Raw genomic sequence first — 21,172 nt, 5'->3', positions numbered from 1 at the left:
GGCACCAAATCTCTCTGTGTGTTAGTACCCTAAAGGTGGCCATACACGGACCGATTTTTAACTTACAAACGACCGATTCCCGAACGATCCGATGCTATCGTTAAGTTATCGTATAGTTGGTGGTGTACGAACGATCGTCGGCCCACTAAACGAGCCGACATTAACGTCCCCAAAATCGATCGGCCAGGTTTAAAAATTTTTGTCGTTTAACGATAAAATCTGCCAGTTGGTGTGAGTGTCAGACATTTGTCTTTCAACGATTGTTCTCTGCGCATGTCACGATTGCCAGCAACGACATCGATCGTACGTAGATGTACGATCGTAGGTATTTTACGATAATGATGCGACAAAATCTTTCCCGAATTATCGTTGCCCGTGGATGGCATATCGTATGGGAACTCGATCGCCATACGATCGTTTGTCGATATAATCGTTCATCGCACAACGAGCGAAATCGCCTCGTGTATGGCCACCTTAATACAGCTCAAAACCTTGCTGGTCCTTGCTGCTGACTAGCATTGCTTGCTACAGCCAATATTTATTCACAAGTGTCCCTAGGTCCTTTTCCATCAAGAATTTGATTTAGGCCCAAATTTTGCCACTTTTTAACAAATTCAGGTTTACTCACAGGTACAGATATTTTATAATAATGATTTTTCAATATATACTTAACAGGTCATCTTCCTCATGATCTTAGGGAGTGGGTACAATCATTTTGCTGTGGTATATTTTTAAATTCTAAATAAATCATAGCTTACCATGCAGCAGTAAGTAAAGAAACTGTATAGTATTGTGTGTTTTCCCAGGGCTGCAGAATTCAGAGGGAAGTCTGTTCACTGATGAAGAGCCAGTTGTTCCTGTACCTATGAATCCAGCTTTCATACTCTCCAGAGCCAGCATTACAATATTTAATGTAAGTCTATTGCTGCTAGGCTTAAAAAAAAAAGGCTGTTTTGTATTAATAAGATAATGTGTATATGGTTTTACATAGAGACAATTTAGGTAGACTATATTAATTATTTAAATGAGATTTAAGCTTTGTTCTTCTTACAGAAATGAAATTAGGAGTGTATAAATATAAAACTGCTTATTATAGATCACTCTTTTCGACCCCCTGAGGTATTTTTAGCAACAAAATCTATGTGCCCACTTTGAAGCAATGTAGTATTTATCACAAGGGCCTGCACTATTTTACTTCTTAGCTGCCTGTTGTAGGGTTTTGAAGATGAAGAGGTGGTGCCATCAAAGAATTGGCCTGTTTCACAACAGAAGGCAAGAAATATTTTGGAGTCCTTTGAGAACCCATTCAAAATGGTAAATTATTAAATTTTTCTATTAAAGTATACTGGACTAGAAAACACTAGCCCTCATCTAAAGTAATGTATTCTACCTTTTATTCTTAAACCTGCTCTTGTATAGTTTTTGCCACCTGAGGATCGTCGGGCTCATGTATCACAAGCAGCTAAACTGGACCCCAATACAAAAATGTTTGAAGTAAGTACATTCTTCATTCAGCAATGCATATCTTGTGCATTAGTAAGATTCCAGTTGTGCCTAAGATCACCTTACTTTCAAATACTTTATAGATCAGTAAGCAATGGAAGCTTGTAAGCCTGGCACAGCAAGAAAAAGAAGCAAAAGCCAAAGAAGATGCCAGAAGACAGAAAAGGGAAGAAAAGGGTAAATATATAAATTATTGTGCATGTTGATTTCTTTTACAGGTACAATATTTTTAAATGATGGTTAACATTTTCACTCATGTGTTCCATTTACTTTTCATGCAACAGCTGCTCGGGAACAAGCTAAAAGGGATTTTAAGAGCAGTGTAGAAAATCAGAAATCTGTCCGTGAACAAGCAAAGGTGAGTAATATATAACTGTAGCCACACAGCACCTGTGGTGTTAACAATTGCTATTTTAAGCCTAAAGGAAATTTTAGTCATATATTCCCTTTTAAAGGGAATATGTCATGATTTTTGTTGTGCAGTATTTATTATGTGACATTGTGCATTGCAAAACATTCTACCATTTAAAGTTTTTCCTCAAACCAATAAATGTAGCCCTCAGTGGAACGTCGTGAAAAATCACTTATTTCTCTAATTTGATTTAGTAATAAGATACATATACTGCTGCATGAATGATCAAATTCTTTGTACCTGTGAGGTCTATCAGGTGGTCTTGGTATGTTAGCAACATCTGTACTTCCCTGATTGTTAGGATCCTGGAGTTGATGGTACAGGTATAGGACCCGTTATCCAGAATGCTCGGGACCAGGGGTATTCTGGATAAGGGATCTTTCCGTAATTTGTATCGCAATACCTCAAGTCTACTAAAAAATCAACAAAACATTTATTAAAACCAATAGGATTGTTTTGCCTCAAATAAGGATTATTTATATCTTAGTTGGGATCAAGTACAAGGTACTGTTTTATTGTTACAGAGAAAAAGGAAATCAGTTTTCAAATTCTGAATTATTTGATTAAAATGGAGTCTATGGGAGACGGGCTTTCCGTAATTCGGAGCTTTCTGGATAATGGGTTTCCAGATAAGGGATCCTATACCTGTACTTTGTACTTGTAATGTAATGTAATGCTGCTTGTGCTGAAAGCTTTATTTTTCTTTCTAGGCTTTTTTTTTTTTCATTCTAGAATGCAAGCAACAAATGATCGCAGCATATGTGGGTTATTTACAGTTTATTGAAGCATAATTTCTTCTGTTCCTTTTTAAGGATGAAGAATCCAGCAAAAAACGGGAACGTGTGTCTAGTGAACCAGGGTCTGAAACAATGAAATCTGACAAGAAGCGCATCAAGAATTCTGAGGAAACCCAGGAACCTGTTTCTCAAGCACCATTTACACCTTTTGATTATAGCAAGTCAGACTTCAAGATGTTTGCAGGTGTGTTTGTCTTGCATTGAAGGAAAACCAATCGATTACCAGCAACATCAGTAACAGCCTTGGGTGAAATTAAATTGATTTACTTGGGCCTGAAAGCAATGTTTAATGTAGTGTAAGGTTCTGTGGTTTTAATGTTGCAGTATGGTAGCTTTCTAGACTTCAATCAAAGCAATGTTCTTAAATTTAGCATGCACTAATAATCATTGATTGCCTAATTTTCTATGCTGACAAATATTTTTTATAAATTGTCTTTTGAAGGCAGCAGTAATGTGAAAAGTCAGTCTGAGTTTGATCCCAATAAGCAGACACACAAGGGGAAGGTAAGTGACCATATGAACAGAAAGATTGACATCTTGCTCTTATTACTATGAACTTCTTTTACAGAGTAAATTACCACAAGGCCATGACACACAGTATGGTAATGTTATCTTGTATACAATGCAAGGCAAACTTATTTAGTTTTCTTGTTTTGTACACAAAAAAAATCAGATCTGTTTCCATCTGTTCTTTTGTGTAGCTCCATAGAGGCACAGTGTTTAGTATGATTTTCCTTTCATGGAGATAAGTCATCTTCTAAAAGCAGTTAAATCTTCTGTACTATTTATGAAATTATTTTCACTATACCCCCTCTCAGCCTCTGTCTGTCTTCATCTTTACATTTTGATTGAGTTAGGCCTATTGCATCAGTGGAGGAAGCTCCCTTGGTCTAGAACAGTGCTGTCCAACTAGCGGCCCATGGGCTGCATCTGATCCTCCTCTGTGTGGCCCCCCGCCTGTCTGGCTGCTGTAACTGCTTACCTTTGTGTAAATTTTAAATGGTATCAATACTGAGATTAACCGGCCCCCCTGCATTATTCACACATCAGATTCAGGCTGTTAATCCCTGTATTGTTTATAAATGTAATCCCCAGTATTGTTCACACCTTTAAGACCCTGTGTTGTTCACTCCTTTAGTGCCTGCATTGTTCACACCTCAGGTTTAGACTGTAAGCACCCACATTGTTCACCTGTTCACACCTTAGACAGACTGTAAGGGCATTGTGTCACTCTGTCTGCCCTATGCTGCTTGTGGATGGCACACAGGCAGCATAGTGCAAACAGTGTGCTGCTTGTGTGTGCCATACTCTGCCTGCCCTATGCTGCCTGTGGGTGGTGAACCTGGCAGGCATTTGTTCTGGGAGTTTGTTAGTTGGAAATCGCCATTATATTCTGGGGGTTGCTCTGCTATCCACAGGGGAGGAGGAGCCATATGGATTTAAGGGTATGTCTTAATATGGCATAATATAATTCTTTCACATATGAATGAAGGGCGATCTCTCTACAGTGAGCACCAACCATTTGGGTTTTTGCTGTGCTATCACCATTATGTGGGTATGGTCTTGATAGCTCTTGTGATAACATGGGTGTGGTTTGAAGTGGGTGCAGTTTAAAAAAGGGAAGTGGTCGAAACTGGCTTCCATTAGCGGCCCTCCACCATATAGGCCAGAAAACAGTCAGGGTCAGACTGGGGGGTGCAGGGCCCACTGGGGCTTTTGAAAAAATATCTGCGCCTCCCCCTTCCAGTGAATGACATTTTCTTTGTCATTTAAGGGACATTTCAGTCAGTTTATTGAATGATCCAGGATAAATGTCACCCCACAGCTGGCACAGGTTTTTTTACTGCAAGATTGACTGATGGTGTTATGGACAGCATGTTTGCTTTTGTTATGATACATAACCTTGATATATAGTATGTTACACCTTTTATATGTTTCAGCAGAAAAATATTTCAACCAGAAAAGGACACCAATTAATGGGAAATAAAAGCATGTCTTTTGTGGCGACTAAGTCAGACCGGTAAGTAAAACATTCTTCCTGTCAAAATGTCTTGTAAGTGGATCCATAGAAGTCAGATTTAAGATGTTCAGGTCTCATTCTCAAAATCTCACAAAGTAATTATATATAGTGCATCTGGCTCTATGTTGTTCTTCTAGTGAGAAGTACTGCAACTATAATGTCCTTTAACACTTTACCTGCCAAACATGAAGAATTACTTCTTTTTGGATGGGGGAGGGGTTTGCAATGCACAATCACTGTTGGGGTTGCTTAGGTTGGCAGGTAAAGACTAACCCAAATGTAAGGTTAACAGGAAGCATTTCTTTAAAACAGAAATTGTAATGTAGGTTTGCTTTAAACAATTTTGTCTGCTTATACAAATGACTGTTTGCTTATTTGTGTTTCTGTAGATAGGAGCTGTAAGGCTGATCTTAAGCAGAACCATGAAATTTGAGATTACATGTTAAGCTTTGTCAAGTGACAAAATCTGCAAGTTGAATGTGTATTTTGAATAGACATTTCATGTTTCTATGAAGGCTGTGGGGTGAAACTGTTTCTTTTCTCATTTGATGCTTATTGTATATAAGGCACATTGGAGGGGTTTGGTGCCAGGGATATCTGCATATGGAGTGCTGACAGGATAATATCCACTTAAAAACATAATGTGCCATAGGCCTTTAATATACCATAAGCTTCAAATCTATAAACTTGAGATCATTTTTATTTAAAACTTTAAATTAAAGTAATCCAAATCATAACATAGCCCTCTCTTTTTCTAGTGGCTTTCAACATAGTTGGCCCAAGAGATAGAAGAAAGATCCTTCTTGGAGAAAGGAGAGCGTATGGAAACCTTTTTGTTCCTTTTGTTTTTATTAAACTTTTAACATACAAAAATTTTTCAACTCCTTGTCTATTCTTGTGCCTATACTGGTTATACTGTCGGCTTTAAGTACAGGCAGATGACTACTTTATGAGTGTCATAAAAACAGCTTAATTACTAAAGGACAATAGCATATATAACCTAGTCTTCTACAAATATGTAGCAGTATGTCGTGACGCAGAGTAGTTAAAGGACATGTAAACCCCACACACAAAAATGTAATCAGCGAACAGCCTCTTTGAAACCTTTCAATACCTGCCACACTGGTTGTTCAAAGGTTAATAGTAAGGTTTACGTAAACTTTCAGTACTTGGGCCACCTGACCACTTTTTAGAACATACCCCAACCTGCAGGTCATTTAACTCTTCAGAGCCACAGTAACCATGCAACACATCTATTTGCAAGGGCAAATGGAGACATTTTTCTCATGACTCACACATACTGAGACTTCACTTTAACTTCACTCAGTAGCTTGTTGGACTACCAACACAGGAGGTAAGTATACCTTTCCATCACACACTTCCTCAGATATTGTCTGGCTTACCACTATTTACAGCCAGGTAACTAATTTTAAATGTTACCACCTTAATCTTTATTTTATCTTAATCTTATGTGTTCAGGACTTTCTGATTTACCCAACACACCTCACTTCTTCTTTAGTACATTCAGGTGTCTCGCACTCCGCAGTGTTGTACTCAACATTTGCAATGTGTAACAGGACAGATGCCCCATCAAATAACAGTGGGTACACCTGCCTTTTTTTTTTTAATTATATCCGTCAATTAAGCCACAACTAAGATTACTCTAGCACCCCTTAAGTTACTCAGAAGCTGAGTCACTAGGGCAACAAAGGGTTATTTTTAGCACATGGCTTTAACCCCTTGTTTACAGAAGAACTTTAGTTCACTCTGCTCAATAGTTCTAGCACATTCTCGCTTGCAACTGTAAAAACTTTTTGCAGAAGACCTACTTACCTTACTGTTCATACTGGTAAAATTTTATTTTTTTAATTTATGTTTTAAAGATCAACTAAACCCTAAAAATTAATATTTTTTATATTGAAATTATTGTACCAGCATAAAAGTTTCGCATCTTGATAGCAGTAATGATCCAGGCCTTCAAATCTGTTGCAGGAGCTCCCCATCTTGAATTTAGTTAGAAGTGCCATTGACACTGCACATGCTCAGTGTGCTCTGGGCAGCTGTTTGGAAACTAAGCATGGGGTTGTCACAGATTATCAAGCAGAAAATTAGGTTCACCTGTCAGAAAAGCTGATGCTACAGGGCTCATAATTTAGTTTTCTAACAGATTGAAGCACTTTTTTTTTTAGAGAATCATAGTCTCTAGGTCCATTGCCAAGCAGTTTATCTAAATTCAACATAGTCTTATGTTTAAAGTTTTCACCTTAAAAAAACATTGCAGTCCCTTGCACACAGTCTTGCTCTTTCCAGTTCCCTTAACCCAAAGAACAGTTTTACCAGACTTCTGTGGAACCTCTGTTTCAGGTTGCAGGGCCAAATTCTCTGTGACTTCATTATATCTCTGGCCCATTTACCACTGGACAGGTTTGGACACACTCGCCAACTTTGGCATTTCCGGCATAAATCCTCCAACTGGCTTGCACCTCCCACTTTATCTGTCGCATTTTATTCTGCTGTACCTTTAAGACATCCTTATGTGGAACACATAAAAAAATTGCCTCTTTCTCTAAAGACTTTTTAGGAGTCTTTTCTGCTCCTTGCAGCTCAACACACTCAGCAACTGTGTCAGCTGCAGTTCTTTCCTCTCATTCTTGCAGCTGTTGGTAAAACTTTTTATTGAACTCCTGCCTAACTTTCAACTCCTGCAACACTCACTTTTCACTGGAGGGGACTTCCCCACTGGCATCTTTCGCACACTTGGCTCACAGACTTTCTCTGTCTTTGTAGAACTACAGCAATCAGACACAGTATCTCTGCTGCCCTGTGTTAAGACAGCCCCTCCATTTGTAATCTTACCCCTGCTTCTCCTCACTCATCATCCTAGATGTCACCTTTTGCATTTCTTTCTGTATTCTATCTTTGTTTTGGTATACACTTGTTCATTATTATCTACACTTTAGTGTCTGTCTTTGCTTCTGTTACATGCATGTTCCATCTGCAAGCTCTCCTCTTGTTTTCCCAAATGCTTTCCTTTATACTTTCTCACCCATCTGTCCATAAATCTGAACATTTATATGTTCTAATTACATTTTATGTCCATCAGTCTGCATTTTCCTTGCTCCACTTTATGTCTAAATTTCTGTTTTTAGCTGTATATAATTAAATATATTTTCTCCCTCCCACTCTTTCGACAGTAGTGAATAATAATTTTCCTACAATTTACTAAAGCTCTCCATCCCCATCTAGTGGTAACATAGTAAGTTAGGTTGAAAAAAAGACATACGTCCATCACGTTCAACCACAATGCCAATATATAACCTGCCTAACTTCTAGTTGATCCAGAGGAAGACAAAAAACCCCATCTGAAGCCTCTCTAATTTGCCGCAGGGGGGGAAAAATTCCTTCCTGACTCCAAGATGGCAATCGGACCAGTCCCTGGATCAACTAGTACTAAGAGCTATCTCCCATAACCCTGTATTCCCTCACTTGCTAAGAATCCATCCAGCCCCTTCTTAAATCTATATAATGTATCAGCCAGCACGACTGATTCGGGGAGGGAATTCCAGAACTTCACAGCTCTCACAGTAAAAAATCCTTTCCGAATATTTAAATGGAACCTCCCGTCTTCTAAACTGAGTGGGTGCTCTTGTGTCCGTTAGAAGGACCCTGAGCGGATCATTCTGACCACCCCAAGCGACACCAAATGCACCTACCTTAGTGCCTCTCAGATCGCTGACCACTCCGGTCACAAGGATGGGGGAAAATACGCACAGGGTGCATTCAGAAACATCTAAAAAGTTGGGGCAGTTTGCGCACAGAGCGAACCAAGATGGTGCCTGCAGCCCCACGCCACCCATAGAACAGCCTGCATCTCCTCCTGCCGTGGCTGACAACCTGGAAAACCCTGCCTTTTGAGGTAAGAGTGGAAATCTCCCTTGTCAAGCAAGATGTACAGGCCATAAGAGAATGTACTGGAGCCTTAGAGGAGCGCATAAGTACCCTAGAGCAGTGCTGTCCAACTTCTACGGTGCCGAGGGCCGGAATTTCTCTAGCATACATGGTGGAGGGCCGCTAATGGAAGCCAGTTCTGACCACTCCCCTTTTTGAAACCACACCCACTTCAAACCACACCTATTTTATCACAATGGTGGTAGCACAGCAAAATCCCAAATGCTTGGTCCTTACTGTGGGGATATCAACCATCATTCATATGTGAAAGAATTATGTCATATTAAGATATACCCTTAAATTCCATATGCCTCCTCCTCCCCTGTGGATAGCATAGCAACCCCAGTACATAATTACACACCTTAGGGACCATTTAATTGCTATTTCCAACTGCTAACAAACCCCTGCCAGGTTCACCTCCCACAAGCAGCATAGGGCAAGCAGAGTATGGCACACACAGGCAGCACTCTGCCTGTCCTACCCTGCCTGTGTGTGCCATACTCTGCCTTCTCTATGCTGCCTCTGTGTGCCATACTCTGCCTACCCTGCCTGTGTGCCATACTCTGCCTGCCCTACCCTGACTGTGTGTGCCATTCTCTGCCTGCCCTACCTGTGTGTGCCATTCTCTGCCTGCCCTACCTGTGTGTGCCATTCTCTGCCTGCCCTACCTGTGTGTGCCATACTCTGTTTGCCCTATGCTGCCTGTGTGTGCCATACTCTGCCTGCCCTACCCTTCCTGTGTGTGCCATACTCTGCCTGCCCTACCCTGCCTGTGTGTGCCATACCCTCCCTGACCTATGCTGCCTGTGTGTGCCATATTCTAACTGCCCTAAGCTGGCTGTATTTGCCATACTCTGCCTACAGTACCTATGTCTGAGGTGTGAAGAAGTGAACAATGGGAGTGATTACAGTCTGAGCCTGAGGTGTGAACACTGCAGGGGGTGAACAATGCAGGTATTAAAAGGTGTGAAAAACACAGGGAATTAAATTTTTAAACAATACAGAGGGATTACAGCCTGAATCTGAGGTGAGAACCATGCAGGGGGCCAGTTAATCTCAGTACTGATACCATTTAATGCTTACTCAAAGGTAAGCCATCAAAGCAGCCAGACAGGTGGGGGCCACACAGAGGGGGGTCGCGGGCCGCCAGTTGGACAGCACTGCCCTAGAGGATCGCACAGCTCCTGTCCCAAGTAAGCTATCCCAAATGCAGAAACTAATAAAACAAGCTACTGATAAACTGGAAGGTATGGTAGTAGGCCTGCTAGAGAGGAGTGAAGGGCCAACTTTTGCTGAGCACTGGCTTAAGGACCTACTGGGAGCAGAGGTATTCTCACCACAATCTGTGGTAGAACGGGCCCACAAGTCCGCTACCACCAGGCACCCCTCCCTGCCCTTTCCTGATTAAATTGCTGAACTACAGGGACAGAGATGCCGCCCTCCAGACCGCACACCGAAAAGGAAACCTACTCTACCAGGGCACAAGAGTCTCACTATACCCTGACTACTCAGCTGCACTCCAACACCAATGGAGCTCATTTGTGGGAGTCAAGAGACGTCTCCGTGACATGGGCATAGTCTACAGCATGATATTCCCAGCCAAGCTACATGTAGTGGATGGAGACAAGGCCCAGATATTTGAACATCCTGACGGGGCAATCCACTGGTTGGAAACACGGCCCAAAACACCGCCACTACAGCCAGCACAGGCGAGCCCTCCGCGCTCCCCGCCCAAATCCCCACGCAACTGAGAAAGCGGAATCCGGAGTAGTAAGTATAAGGCCTTCATAGACTGTAAGTTACACGGTTACATGGTGGACAACACCAGGTCTACTTAAAGGTTCAGGAGACCACATCAACCTATTCTCTCAGAGGGGACCCACAGTGCAAATACCCTCTACAATCCCATAAAAAGCAGAGGGGCACAACCAAAAATATGTGCACAGCTGGGGCCAGTAGCCAGAGCGGACAAGCCTGTTGAAGGTTACAAGTTAAAGCTGTATCTACAGCCGGACTGAGACGAGACACTGGTTTATAGTTAATGGTTAAAGAACCCATGAGAACTGACCCAGTCGAGTTCTTCTTAAGCTTCATACCCAATAGGAGTTACAGTTATGGGAACAATGTATCTCCATGTTTGGGAGGGGATACCGGGTGGTGGGTATATCGGGGATTTTATGTTATTCACTTATCTTTGCTCTTGCTTTTTCCTCCCCTTTCCTCTCCTTACCCCTATGGGCTTCCAGTGCAAACCCACCATGGACCCACAGCCAGTCTGTGAGTACCTATTTTGTATTTCACAACCTCACTAAATTAACACACACTCAACATGGCAGGTAGTAAAATCAGACTAGTATCTTGGAATTTCAGAGGTCTCAATGACGAAATCAAATAATCAATAGTCCTAGACCACTGTAAAAAATTAGGAGCAGACATCATGTTGCTGCACGAGACACACCTTACAGGCCAGAGAGTCAGGGCCCTCAGGCGGCACTGAATTCACCCCACTCTGCATGCAGAGTACTCCTCCTACTTGAGGGGTGTGGCGATACTCTTTAGAAAGACCAGCCTTCCCTCAATAGAAAACATAGTGTCCGACAGATATGGCCGGTTCCTAATAATAAAAACCACCATAGCCTCAATCCCACTTATTCTAGTAAATGTTTATTCCCCACCACCAGGCGACACTGCACTCCTCCAGTTAATTCTAGGGAAAATTCAATTTAAAAGTCAATTTAAAACGTACTGGGAAACTAATTTAGGATCAGCATTGGAGCCAGTAGTGTGGGATGCAGGCAAAGCCTTTGCCAGGGGAACATACATCTCCCTGATTAAGGAGGCTAGACGCAACACTCTCAGAAGCTAGAGAGGCCCTAGACGAAGCAGAGCAGTCAGTACACTAATGATCCCTCAGAAACGGTAGGGGAGGTCTTTTCGACAGCACAGAGAAATGTCAATCTAGCTTACACAGAAAAATACTCTCAAAGGGAAATCAAGAGAGTAGCCAACAATGTAGCCGCCTACTGGCCATACTATCTAGAAAACCAACCCAGTTGATAGCAATCCCTAGAATTCTAACTCCAGAGGGAAATGAGGTACACAAGTTAGACCAAATTCAAAATGCATTCACCGCTTTCTATTCTGAACTGTACAAATCTAAATTCCAGCACTCTCATAAAGCCCTATCCCAATACCTGGATAAAATCCCAATTCCCAAACTCTCCAGAGAGGAAACAGAACTCCTTAACCAAAATATCACCCTAGACGAAGTTTCAGAGGCAATAAAAGACTTTCCCATGGGTAAGGCGCCAGTACCAGATGGCTTGCCTATTGAGTGGTACAAGGTGCATGGAAACACCATAAACCCCCAACAAAGGGTTGTGGGGGAGGAGTGAGGGGGGCATATAGTTTCAGATAAGGAGCTTCCGTTACAAGGAAAACAGTCTAATATTTGCCTTAGCTCTAACTCTCCATTAGCTAATGTAAACATCAGAGGGAGAAGTAGTAATCTCCGCTGCATGCTGGCTAATGCGCGAAGCTTGTCGGGTAAATTAGGGGAGCTGCAAGCTATTACATGTATTGAAAATTATTATTTAATTGGTATCACTGAGACCTGGTGGGATGAAAAATGCGACTGCGCTGTGAATTTAAATGGTTATACACTTTTTAGGAGGGACAGAGAGATTTAAAAGGGTGGAGGGGCTGGGGAAGACCCGGCGGTCTTGGTACACATAGGTACCAATGACAAAGTTAGAGGAGGGGGGGAAGTCCTCAAGAACGATTTTAAAAAGCTAGGTGCAAAGTTGAGGGCGAGGACTTCCAAGGTAATTTTCCCAGAGATATTACCTGTGCCACGAGCAACATTAAGAAGGCAGCGGGAGCTTAGGGAGATTAATGCGTGGCTGAGAGATTGGTGCAGGGAGGAGGCCTTTGGGTTTCTCCAGAACTGGGCTGATTTCTCAATTGACTACAAGCTCTTTGCCAGGGATGGGCTGCACCTCAATGATGATGGGGCAGCTGCTTTGGGGGAAAAGATGGCTAGAGGGTTGGAGGAGATTTTAAACTAGGAGTGGGGGGGGAGGGTGCAGCGGGAAATTCTGTGGTAGACAGGATAGATGAGGTAGTGGGCATAGTAAGGGAAAATGGGGGAGGAGACTTGCTTCGGGATACTGATAATGGCAGGGAGGCCCATAAGTTGTTTACACGTCATTCTCACGCCGGAACCAGTATTAAATGTATGTTTACCAATGCAAGGAGTCTGACTGGTAAAATGGGAGAGCTGGAGGTACTGGCGTTGGAGCGGAAATATGATGTGATTGGTGTTGCTGAAACTTGGTTGAATGAGTCTCATGACTGGGCTGTTAATATTGGGGGTTATACATTGTTTTGGAGGGACCGGGGCAATAGAAAAGGAGGAGGAGTGTGTCTGTTCATTAAGCAGGAATTAAAAGCAAATATTAAGGAGAAAGTGATGGGGGTAACAGAGGGAGCTGAATCCTTATGGGTTGAGCTTATCACAGATAGTAAAGAATCTACCAAACTAATTGTAGGGGTATGCTATAGACCCCCTAATGTAAGCGAAGAGGAGGAGGCTCAGCTCCTGTTGCAAATAGAAAAGGCTGCTAGTTTGGGGCAAGTGATAATAATGGGGGATTTTAATTACCCTTGTATTGACTGGGGCAATAGTACTGCCAGGACAGTAAATGGGAACAAGTTTATAAACTTGCTGCATGACAACTTTATGTCACAGGTTGTTGAGGAGCCAACCAGGAACCATGCTATACTAGATCTAGTGATCTCTAATGACCCAGAACGTATAGCAAATGTGCAAGTGTTTGAACCCCTGGGTAATTTACACGGGGGCAACAAATTTACACGGGGGCAACAAAGACACTGAATTTTAGGAAGGCAAATTTTAGCTCCTTAAAGGCAGCGCTTTAGGGCATAGATTGGGGCATTATGTTTTCTGATAAAAACACAGAGCAGAAATGGTTGTCATTTAAAATGATATTAAATCATTACTGTTCTCAATTCATTCCATTAATAAGAAAAAGTAGAAGTGTTAAGAATCACCCTATGTGGCTTAACTCTGAGGTAAAGAAGTTAATAGGGAAAAAAAGGAAAGCTTTTAAGAAATATAAGTCAGAGGGGACAGTAGATGCATTTAATTATATTTAATTATAAACACTATAACAAGTGTTGTAAAACAGCAATCCGGAAGGCAAAGATAGAAAATGAGGAGCGCATCGCGGCCGAGGCCAAGACTAACCCCAAAAAGTTTTTTAAGTATATTAATAGTAAAAAGATGCAGGTTGAGGGTGTGGCCCCATTGAGTTATAATAACAATATGGTTACAGCGGATACAGTAACTTTTCTTCTGTGTATACAGTAGAGGAGCCAGTGGGCCAAGTCCCACCCAATAGCTTCACTGTTGCCTCAGCTCCAACTACACAGTGGTTGACACAGGATATGGTGCTTAAAGGGTTACACACGATAAATGTAAACAAGGCACCTGGGCCAGATGGAATACACCCTCGGGTACTGAGAGAGCTAGGGGCAGAATTGCAGTGGCCCTTGTTTCTGATATTCTCAGACTCTCTTTCATCAGGTATGGTACCTAGGGATTGGAAGAAGGCGAATGTCATTCCCATATTTAAAAAGGGAGTAAGATCTCAGCCTGGCAATTATAGGCCTGTAAGTTTGTCATCCGTGGTGGGCAAGTTATTTGAAGGCTTGTTAAGGGATCACATTCAAAATTATGTAGTGGAGAATGCCATTATGAGCAGTAATCAGCATGGCTTTATGAAGGACAGGTCATGTCAGACCAATTTAATTGCTTTTTATGATGAGGTAAGTAAGAAGCTGGATAGTGGGGGTGCAGTAGATATAATCTATTTGGATTTTGCCAAAGCATTTGATACCGTTCCCCACAAACGACTGCTTTCTAAGCTAAGGTCTATTAGTCTTAGTGAAGTCGTTTGCACATGGATAGAAAACTGGCTACAGGATCGGGTACAGAGGGTGGTTGTTAATGGTACATTCTCTACTTGGAATAAGGTCCTCAGTGGGGTCCCTCAGGATTCTGTACTGGGTCCACTTTTGTTTAATTTGTTCATAAATGACTTAGGGGAGGGTATTATGAGTAATGTATCAGTGTTTGCAGATGACACAAAACTCTGCAGACCAGTCAATTCTATCCAGGATGTGACATCCCTGCAGCAGGATCTTGACCAACTGGCAATCTGGGCAGCTAAGTGGCAGATGAGATTTAATGTGGATAAATGTAAGGTCATGCACCTGGGATGTAAAAATATGCAAGCCCCGTATACCCTTAATGGAACTGCACTAGGCAAATCCATAATGGAGAAGGACCTTGGAGTCCTTGTAGATAATAAACTTGGCTGTAGCAAGCAATGCCAGGCAGCAGCTGCAAGGGCAAACAGGGTATTGAGCTGTATTAAAAGGGGTATAGATTCACGGGAGGAGGGGGTTATTCTTCCCCTTTACAGAGCGCTGGTAAGGCCCCATCTAGAATATGCTGTTCAGTTTTGGTCTCCAGTGCTCAAACGGGACATTATTGAGTTAGAGAGGGTCCAGAGAAGGGCAACTAAGCTGGTAAAGGGTATGGAAAGTCTCAGTTATGAAGAAAGACTGGCCAAGTTGGGTCTGTTTACACTGGAGAAGAGGCGCTTAAGAGGTGACATGATAACTATGTATAAATATATAAAGGGATCATATAATAACCTTTCTAATGTTTTATTTACCAGTAGGTCCATCCAACGGACACGAGGGCACCCACTCCGTTTAGAAGAAGGGAGGTTCCATTTAAACATTCGGAAAGGATTTTTTACAGTGAGAGCTGTGAAGTTCTGGAATTCCCTCCCCGAATCAGTCGTGCTGGCTGATACATTATATAACTTTAAGAAGGGGCTGGATGGATTCTTAGCAAGTGAGGGAATACAGGGTTATGGGAGATAGCTCTTAGTACAAGTTGATCCAGGGACTGGTCCGATTGCCATCTTGGAGTCAGGAAGGAATTTTTTCCCCTCTGCGGCAAATTAGAGAGGCTTCAGATGGGGTTTTTTGCCTTCCTCTGGATCAACTAGTAGTTAGGCAGGTTATATATAGGCATTACAGTTGAACTTGATGGACGTATGTCTTTTTTCAACCCAACTTACTATGTTACTATGTCTTTATATAAAGTCAGATTTAAAGCCATGTAATAAAGACATTACCAATGAAAATGTTGAATCACATTGGGTAGAAATTTCAGTAGGGCTGAAGGTCACAAAGAAAATGATCATTGGTGTATGCTATAAACCACCCCGTATAGATGAAGGGGATGAGACCCAGCTAATGTTGCAAATGGAGGAGGCTTCACAACTGGGTCAAGTTGTTATTATGGGGGACTTTAATTATCCGGACATAGACTGGAGTAATGGGGTGGCTTAGTCAGAAAAAGCTAGTAGGTTTGTAACTTTGCTAAATGACAACTTTTTATTTCAGGTGGTTCAAGAACCTACTCGGAATGAGTATATTTTGGACCTGGTAATATCTAATAATACTGAACTCATCTCTAACATTTGTGTGGGTGAGCATTTGGGGAACAGTGATCACAATATGGTCTCCTTTGAGATAATGCTGCAGAGACAGCTCTATAAGGGAGTAACTAAAACGCTCAATTTTAGACGTGCAGACTTTGCCAGTTTAAGGGCATCTCTGCAATGTGTCAACTGGGAAAGGCTTTTCACAGGGTTAGGTACAGAAAGAAAATGGAACATCTTTAAAACATTGCTTTGCAGGTATACACAACAGTATATTCCCCTTGTAAGCAAGGAGAGGCATTGCAAAGCAAAACCTTTATGGCTGAATAAAAGTGTTAGTGTCGAGGTTGGTACAAAAAAACGTGCTTTTAAAGCATTCAAGTTAGCTGGGACAGCAGAAACTTTCATCAGGTACAAGGAAGCAAATAAAGCATGCAAAAAAGCTATCAGGCAAGCTAAAATAGAAATGGAAAGGGATATTGCAGCTAGGAGTAAAAAGAATCCAAAATTATTTTTTAATTATGTGAATAGTAAAAAAATGAAGCAAGAAGGGGTGGGAACCTTATTATCACGGGGGGGTAAGTTGGTTGATGAGAACGGGGAAAAAGCAGAGATTTTGAACTCTTATTTTTCATCTGTCTACATCTGAGGAGCCAGATAATGAAGGCTTCCCTTGTAATATGCCCAGTTCTAGTAATTTAGCTACTGACGCATGGGTCACTCGGGAGGAAATTCAAAAGAGACTTGAACATGTAAAGGTAAACAAAGGTCCAGGACCGAATGGGATTCATCCCAGGGTATTAAATGAGCTGAGCACTGTGATTGCCAAGCCTCTTCACTTAATTTTTCAGGATTCGTTGAGGTCTGGCATGGTGCCGAGAGACTGGCGAATTGCTAATGTGGTGCAGTTATTTAAAAAGGGATCCCGTTCTCAGCCTGAAAACTATAGGTCTGTTAGTCTAACATCAGTAGTACGAAAACTTTTGGAAGGGGTAATAAGGGATAGGGTACTTGAATACAGTGCAGTTTGCAATACTATAGGTTTGTGCCAGCATGGTTTTATGCGTAACAGATCTTGCCAGACTAATTGAGTCGCCTTTTATGAGGAGGTAAGCAGGAACCTCGATGCTGGAATGGCAGTTGATTTCATCTACTTGGACTTTGCTAAAGCATTTGATACAGTACCTCACAGAAGGTTAATGATCAAATGAGGAATATTGGCCTAGAACATAATATTTGTAATTGGATAGAGAACTGGCTGAAGGGTAGATTACAAAGAGTGGGGTAAATGGAACATTTTCTAATTGGGCCAGTGTGGTTAGTGGAGTACCGCAGGGGTCAGTCCTTGGTCCTTTGCTTTTTAACTTGTTTATTAATGACCTGGAGGTGGGCATAGACAGTACTGTTTCTGTTTTTGCTGATGACACAAAATTGTGCAAAACTATAAGTTCCATGCAGGATACTGCTGCTTTGCAGAGCGATTTGACAAAATTGGAAAACTGGGCAGCAAACTGGAAAATGAGGTTCAATGTTGATAAGTGCAAAGTTATGCATTTTGGTAGAAATAATATAAACGCAAACTATCTACTGAATGGTAGTGTGTTGGGGAATCCTTAATAGAGAAGGATCTAGGGCTTTTTGTAGATAACAAGTTGTCTAATTCCAGGCAGTGTCATTCTGTGGCTACTAAAGCAAATAAAGTTCTGTCTTGTATAAAAAAAAGGCATTGACTCAAGGGATGAGAACATAATTTTGCCTCTTTATAGGTCCCTGGTAAGGCCTCACCTTGAGTATGCAGTGCAGTTTTGGGCTCCAGTCCTTAAGAAGGATATTAAGCTGGAGAGAGTGCAGAGACGTGCAACTAAACTGGTTAAGGGAATGGAAGATTTAAGCTATGAGGTTAGACTGTCGAAGTTGAGGTGTTTTCTCTGGAAAAGAGGCGCTTGCGAGGGGACATGATTACTCTGTACAAGTACATTAGAGGGGATTATAGGCAGATGGGGGGTGTTCTTTTTTCCCATAAAAACAATCAACACACCAGAGGTCACCCCTTTAGATTAGAGGAACAGAGCTTCCATTTGAAGCAGCATAGGTGGTTTTTCACGGTGAGGGCAGTGAGGTTGTGGAATGCCCTTCCTAGTGATGTGGTAATGGAAGATTCTGTTAATGCCTTTAAGAGGGGCCTGGATGAGTTCTTGAACAATCAGAATATCCAAGGCTATTGTGATACTAATATCTACAGTTAGTAGTAGTGGTTGTATATATAGTTTATGTATGTGAGTGTATAGATTGGTAGGTGTGGGTTGTGTGTGCTGGGTTTACTTGGATGGGTTGAACTTGATGGACTCTGGTCTTTTTTCAACCCTATGTATGTAACTATGTAACCATAAACCCCCAACAGGCAACCCTTTTCAATAAGATCCCCCAGGGAACCCCGCTTCCGGAATCCTCCAGACTAGCCACTATCACACTAATCCTCAAAGAAGGCAAGCCACCAGACAAATGTGGATCATACAGAGCAATCTCTGTCCTGCACTCTGATGTCAAAATCCTAGCAAAAATTTTAGCGAACCGCCTAAAGCAGATAATTGAACACCTAATCCACCCGGATCAGACCGGCTTTATGCCTAACAAAGGCACAGACATCAATATAAGATGATTATATACATACATTACCACAGTACACCAGAATTCGGGAGAGAGGATAGTGGTGTCCTTGGACACAAAGAAGGCATTCGATACAGTAAAATGGCCCTACCTGTGGCAAATCTTAGCAAGATATGCAGTGGGAGATAAATTTATAAAATGGATCAAGGCCCTATACAATACACCTAGAGCTAGGATACGGGTAAACCTCGGGTCTGTCACAGGAGTTTAGTCTGGCAGCCCACTGTCACCCTTGCTTTTTGCCTTCACCATAGAGCCCCTGGCTATACAAATCAGAGCGAACCCCAACATAAAGGGACTCCAATTGCAAAAAGAAGAAGAAAAATTGTCATTATATGCAGATGATATGTTGGTATACCTGGCACACCTGAGAGAATCCCTGTCCAAACTCCTGCATGCGACGAGTCAGTTTGGGGGATTCTCGGGACTGAGGGTAAAGTGGGAAAAGTACTTGATCTTCCCAATAGACCCAGGTGGAAACAGAGACCCACACGGCTGACAACTTCAATGGGTAGACAGATTTAGGTATTTAGGAATTGAAATTCACAACGACCTCTCAAAATTCACAGATCTTAACCTAACCCCAATCATACAATCATAGAGGCTCAAAACCCAAAACTGGGCCACGCTACCACTCTCCCTCCCCAGACACATCAACATAATTAAAATGGTCTTCCTACCCAAACTGCTATATGCGTTCCATAACTCCCTGGTATTATTACCAAAAAAAGGGGAACACCCCAGAATAAAATGGCAGACCCTCCAAGCCCCACTCAACAAAGGAGGCCTGGCTCTACCCAACTTCCAGCTGTATTACTACGCAAGTCAACTGGTGTTCGCCTGGTGGTGGTTGAACCCCAACCCAAATAATCAAGTAGTGGTATTAGAGGCAGGGCCCTTCCCCACATCCGGGCAATACCAGGCACGCTCCCTTTCCGACAGACCGGCAAGCGTCCAGTTGCTATGGCGACGGACTATATAAATAGTGCATGCAGCGGCGAGCCGGGGCCATTAGAAGAGGATGCAGCCCCAGACAGGCGAGTGCTGGGGTGGGAGCAGAGAACAGTGAACAGTGAGAGCGGAGCGGGGTGGGGGGGTGTTACAGGTTACTGTGGGGATTGGAGCGGGGGGGGGGTTGTGTGCCGCCTGACAAAGACGCAGGGAAGATGACAGAGGGTTCAGAGGCTGCTTTCTGTGTAGTCTGGGATCAGCTAAAAAAACAGTGTAGACTCCCAGGTTAAAAAGCAGAATGTGCCACTAGTAACCCAGCGTGGAGCAGACGGGGGGGATGCATGCACAGTTGAGATGGTGAGGGAAAGGGTATGGGCATCCCTTTTTAAAGATGGCGGCGCCGTTCACTGAAACAAGTATGTAGTTTATAGTAAGTGTATCTCTGTAAATCTTTCATTAGGCAAGCCAGAAATATAGCGTTTTTACACAGCAATAGTAGTACTACTGTATATACTCGAGTATAAGCCGAGTTTCAACCTAAGCTTATACTCGAGTTGATATATGTACACTGCGCTGACAGTCGTCGTCGTGCATCCCCCCTCCCTGTGCGCGGCCGCGGGCGTGCTCTCTCTCCGCTTCCTCCTCCGTCGAGCACTGGGATCCACCGTACCCCCGCCCAGGGGGCGCACCAAGCACACACACACAGTACACACAGGCAGAGGAAGCAGTGACACGGCCCCACCCTGATGCACCAACCGTGCTGCGGGACTAGAAAGCAGAAACAGCAGCTAATGTTAGAGCACTGCCACACTCTCAGAGAGCCCTCCCACTGCCCGGCCACCTGGCTCCTCCCAGGGTCACATGAACACACACGTGGGCTCGGCTTCCAATTAACCCTGTCAGGTTATGCTGTGGGTTCCCTGTATTTCAGTAGTGTGCTGGTGGGTCCCGCCTCTTTTAACTGCTTCTCTGCCAGCTTGGTGTGTCACAAACCCCTGAATAAAGTTTCAATACATAGGGGCTGATTTACTAACCCACGAATCCGACACGAATTGGAAAAGTTCCGACTTGAAAACGAACATTTTGCGACTTTTTCGTATGTTTTGCGATTTTTTCGGATTCTGTACGAATTTTTCGTTACCAATACGATTTTTGCGTAAAAACGCGAGTTTTTCGTATCCATTACGAAAGTTGCGTAAAAAGTTGCGCATTTTTCGTAGCGTTAAAACTTACGCGAAAAGTTGCGCATTTTTCGTAGCGTTAAAACTTAACGTTTTTACGCAAAAATCGTATTGGTAACGAAAAATTCGTAAAGAATCCGAAAAAATCG

General features: G+C 42.5%; 1 protein-coding gene across 4 annotated transcripts in view; it reads left to right on the top strand.

Moving 5' to 3' along the window:
* Nucleotides 1–5,605, top strand: part of exosc10 (exosome component 10) — a 29,885-nt gene extending 24,280 nt beyond the window's left edge. Inside the window, 9 exon segments of one of the 4 annotated variants that reach the window (NM_213668.3) lie at nucleotides 807–913; nucleotides 1,216–1,314; nucleotides 1,420–1,494; nucleotides 1,587–1,680; nucleotides 1,788–1,861; nucleotides 2,728–2,896; nucleotides 3,155–3,216; nucleotides 4,656–4,732; nucleotides 5,491–5,605. In NM_213668.3, the coding sequence (NP_998833.2) occupies nucleotides 807–913; nucleotides 1,216–1,314; nucleotides 1,420–1,494; nucleotides 1,587–1,680; nucleotides 1,788–1,861; nucleotides 2,728–2,896; nucleotides 3,155–3,216; nucleotides 4,656–4,732; nucleotides 5,491–5,521 (788 nt within the window). In that variant the 3' untranslated portion in view covers nucleotides 5,522–5,605. 4 annotated transcript variants of the gene reach the window in all.
* The last annotated feature ends 15,567 nt before the right edge of the window (nucleotides 5,606–21,172 follow it).

The sequence above is a fragment of the Xenopus tropicalis genome, chromosome 7 (assembly GCF_000004195.4).
Source record: "Xenopus tropicalis strain Nigerian chromosome 7, UCB_Xtro_10.0, whole genome shotgun sequence".
Lineage (NCBI taxonomy): Eukaryota > Metazoa > Chordata > Amphibia > Anura > Pipidae > Xenopus > Xenopus tropicalis.
This window is presented reverse-complemented; position numbering and strand designations above follow the sequence as displayed.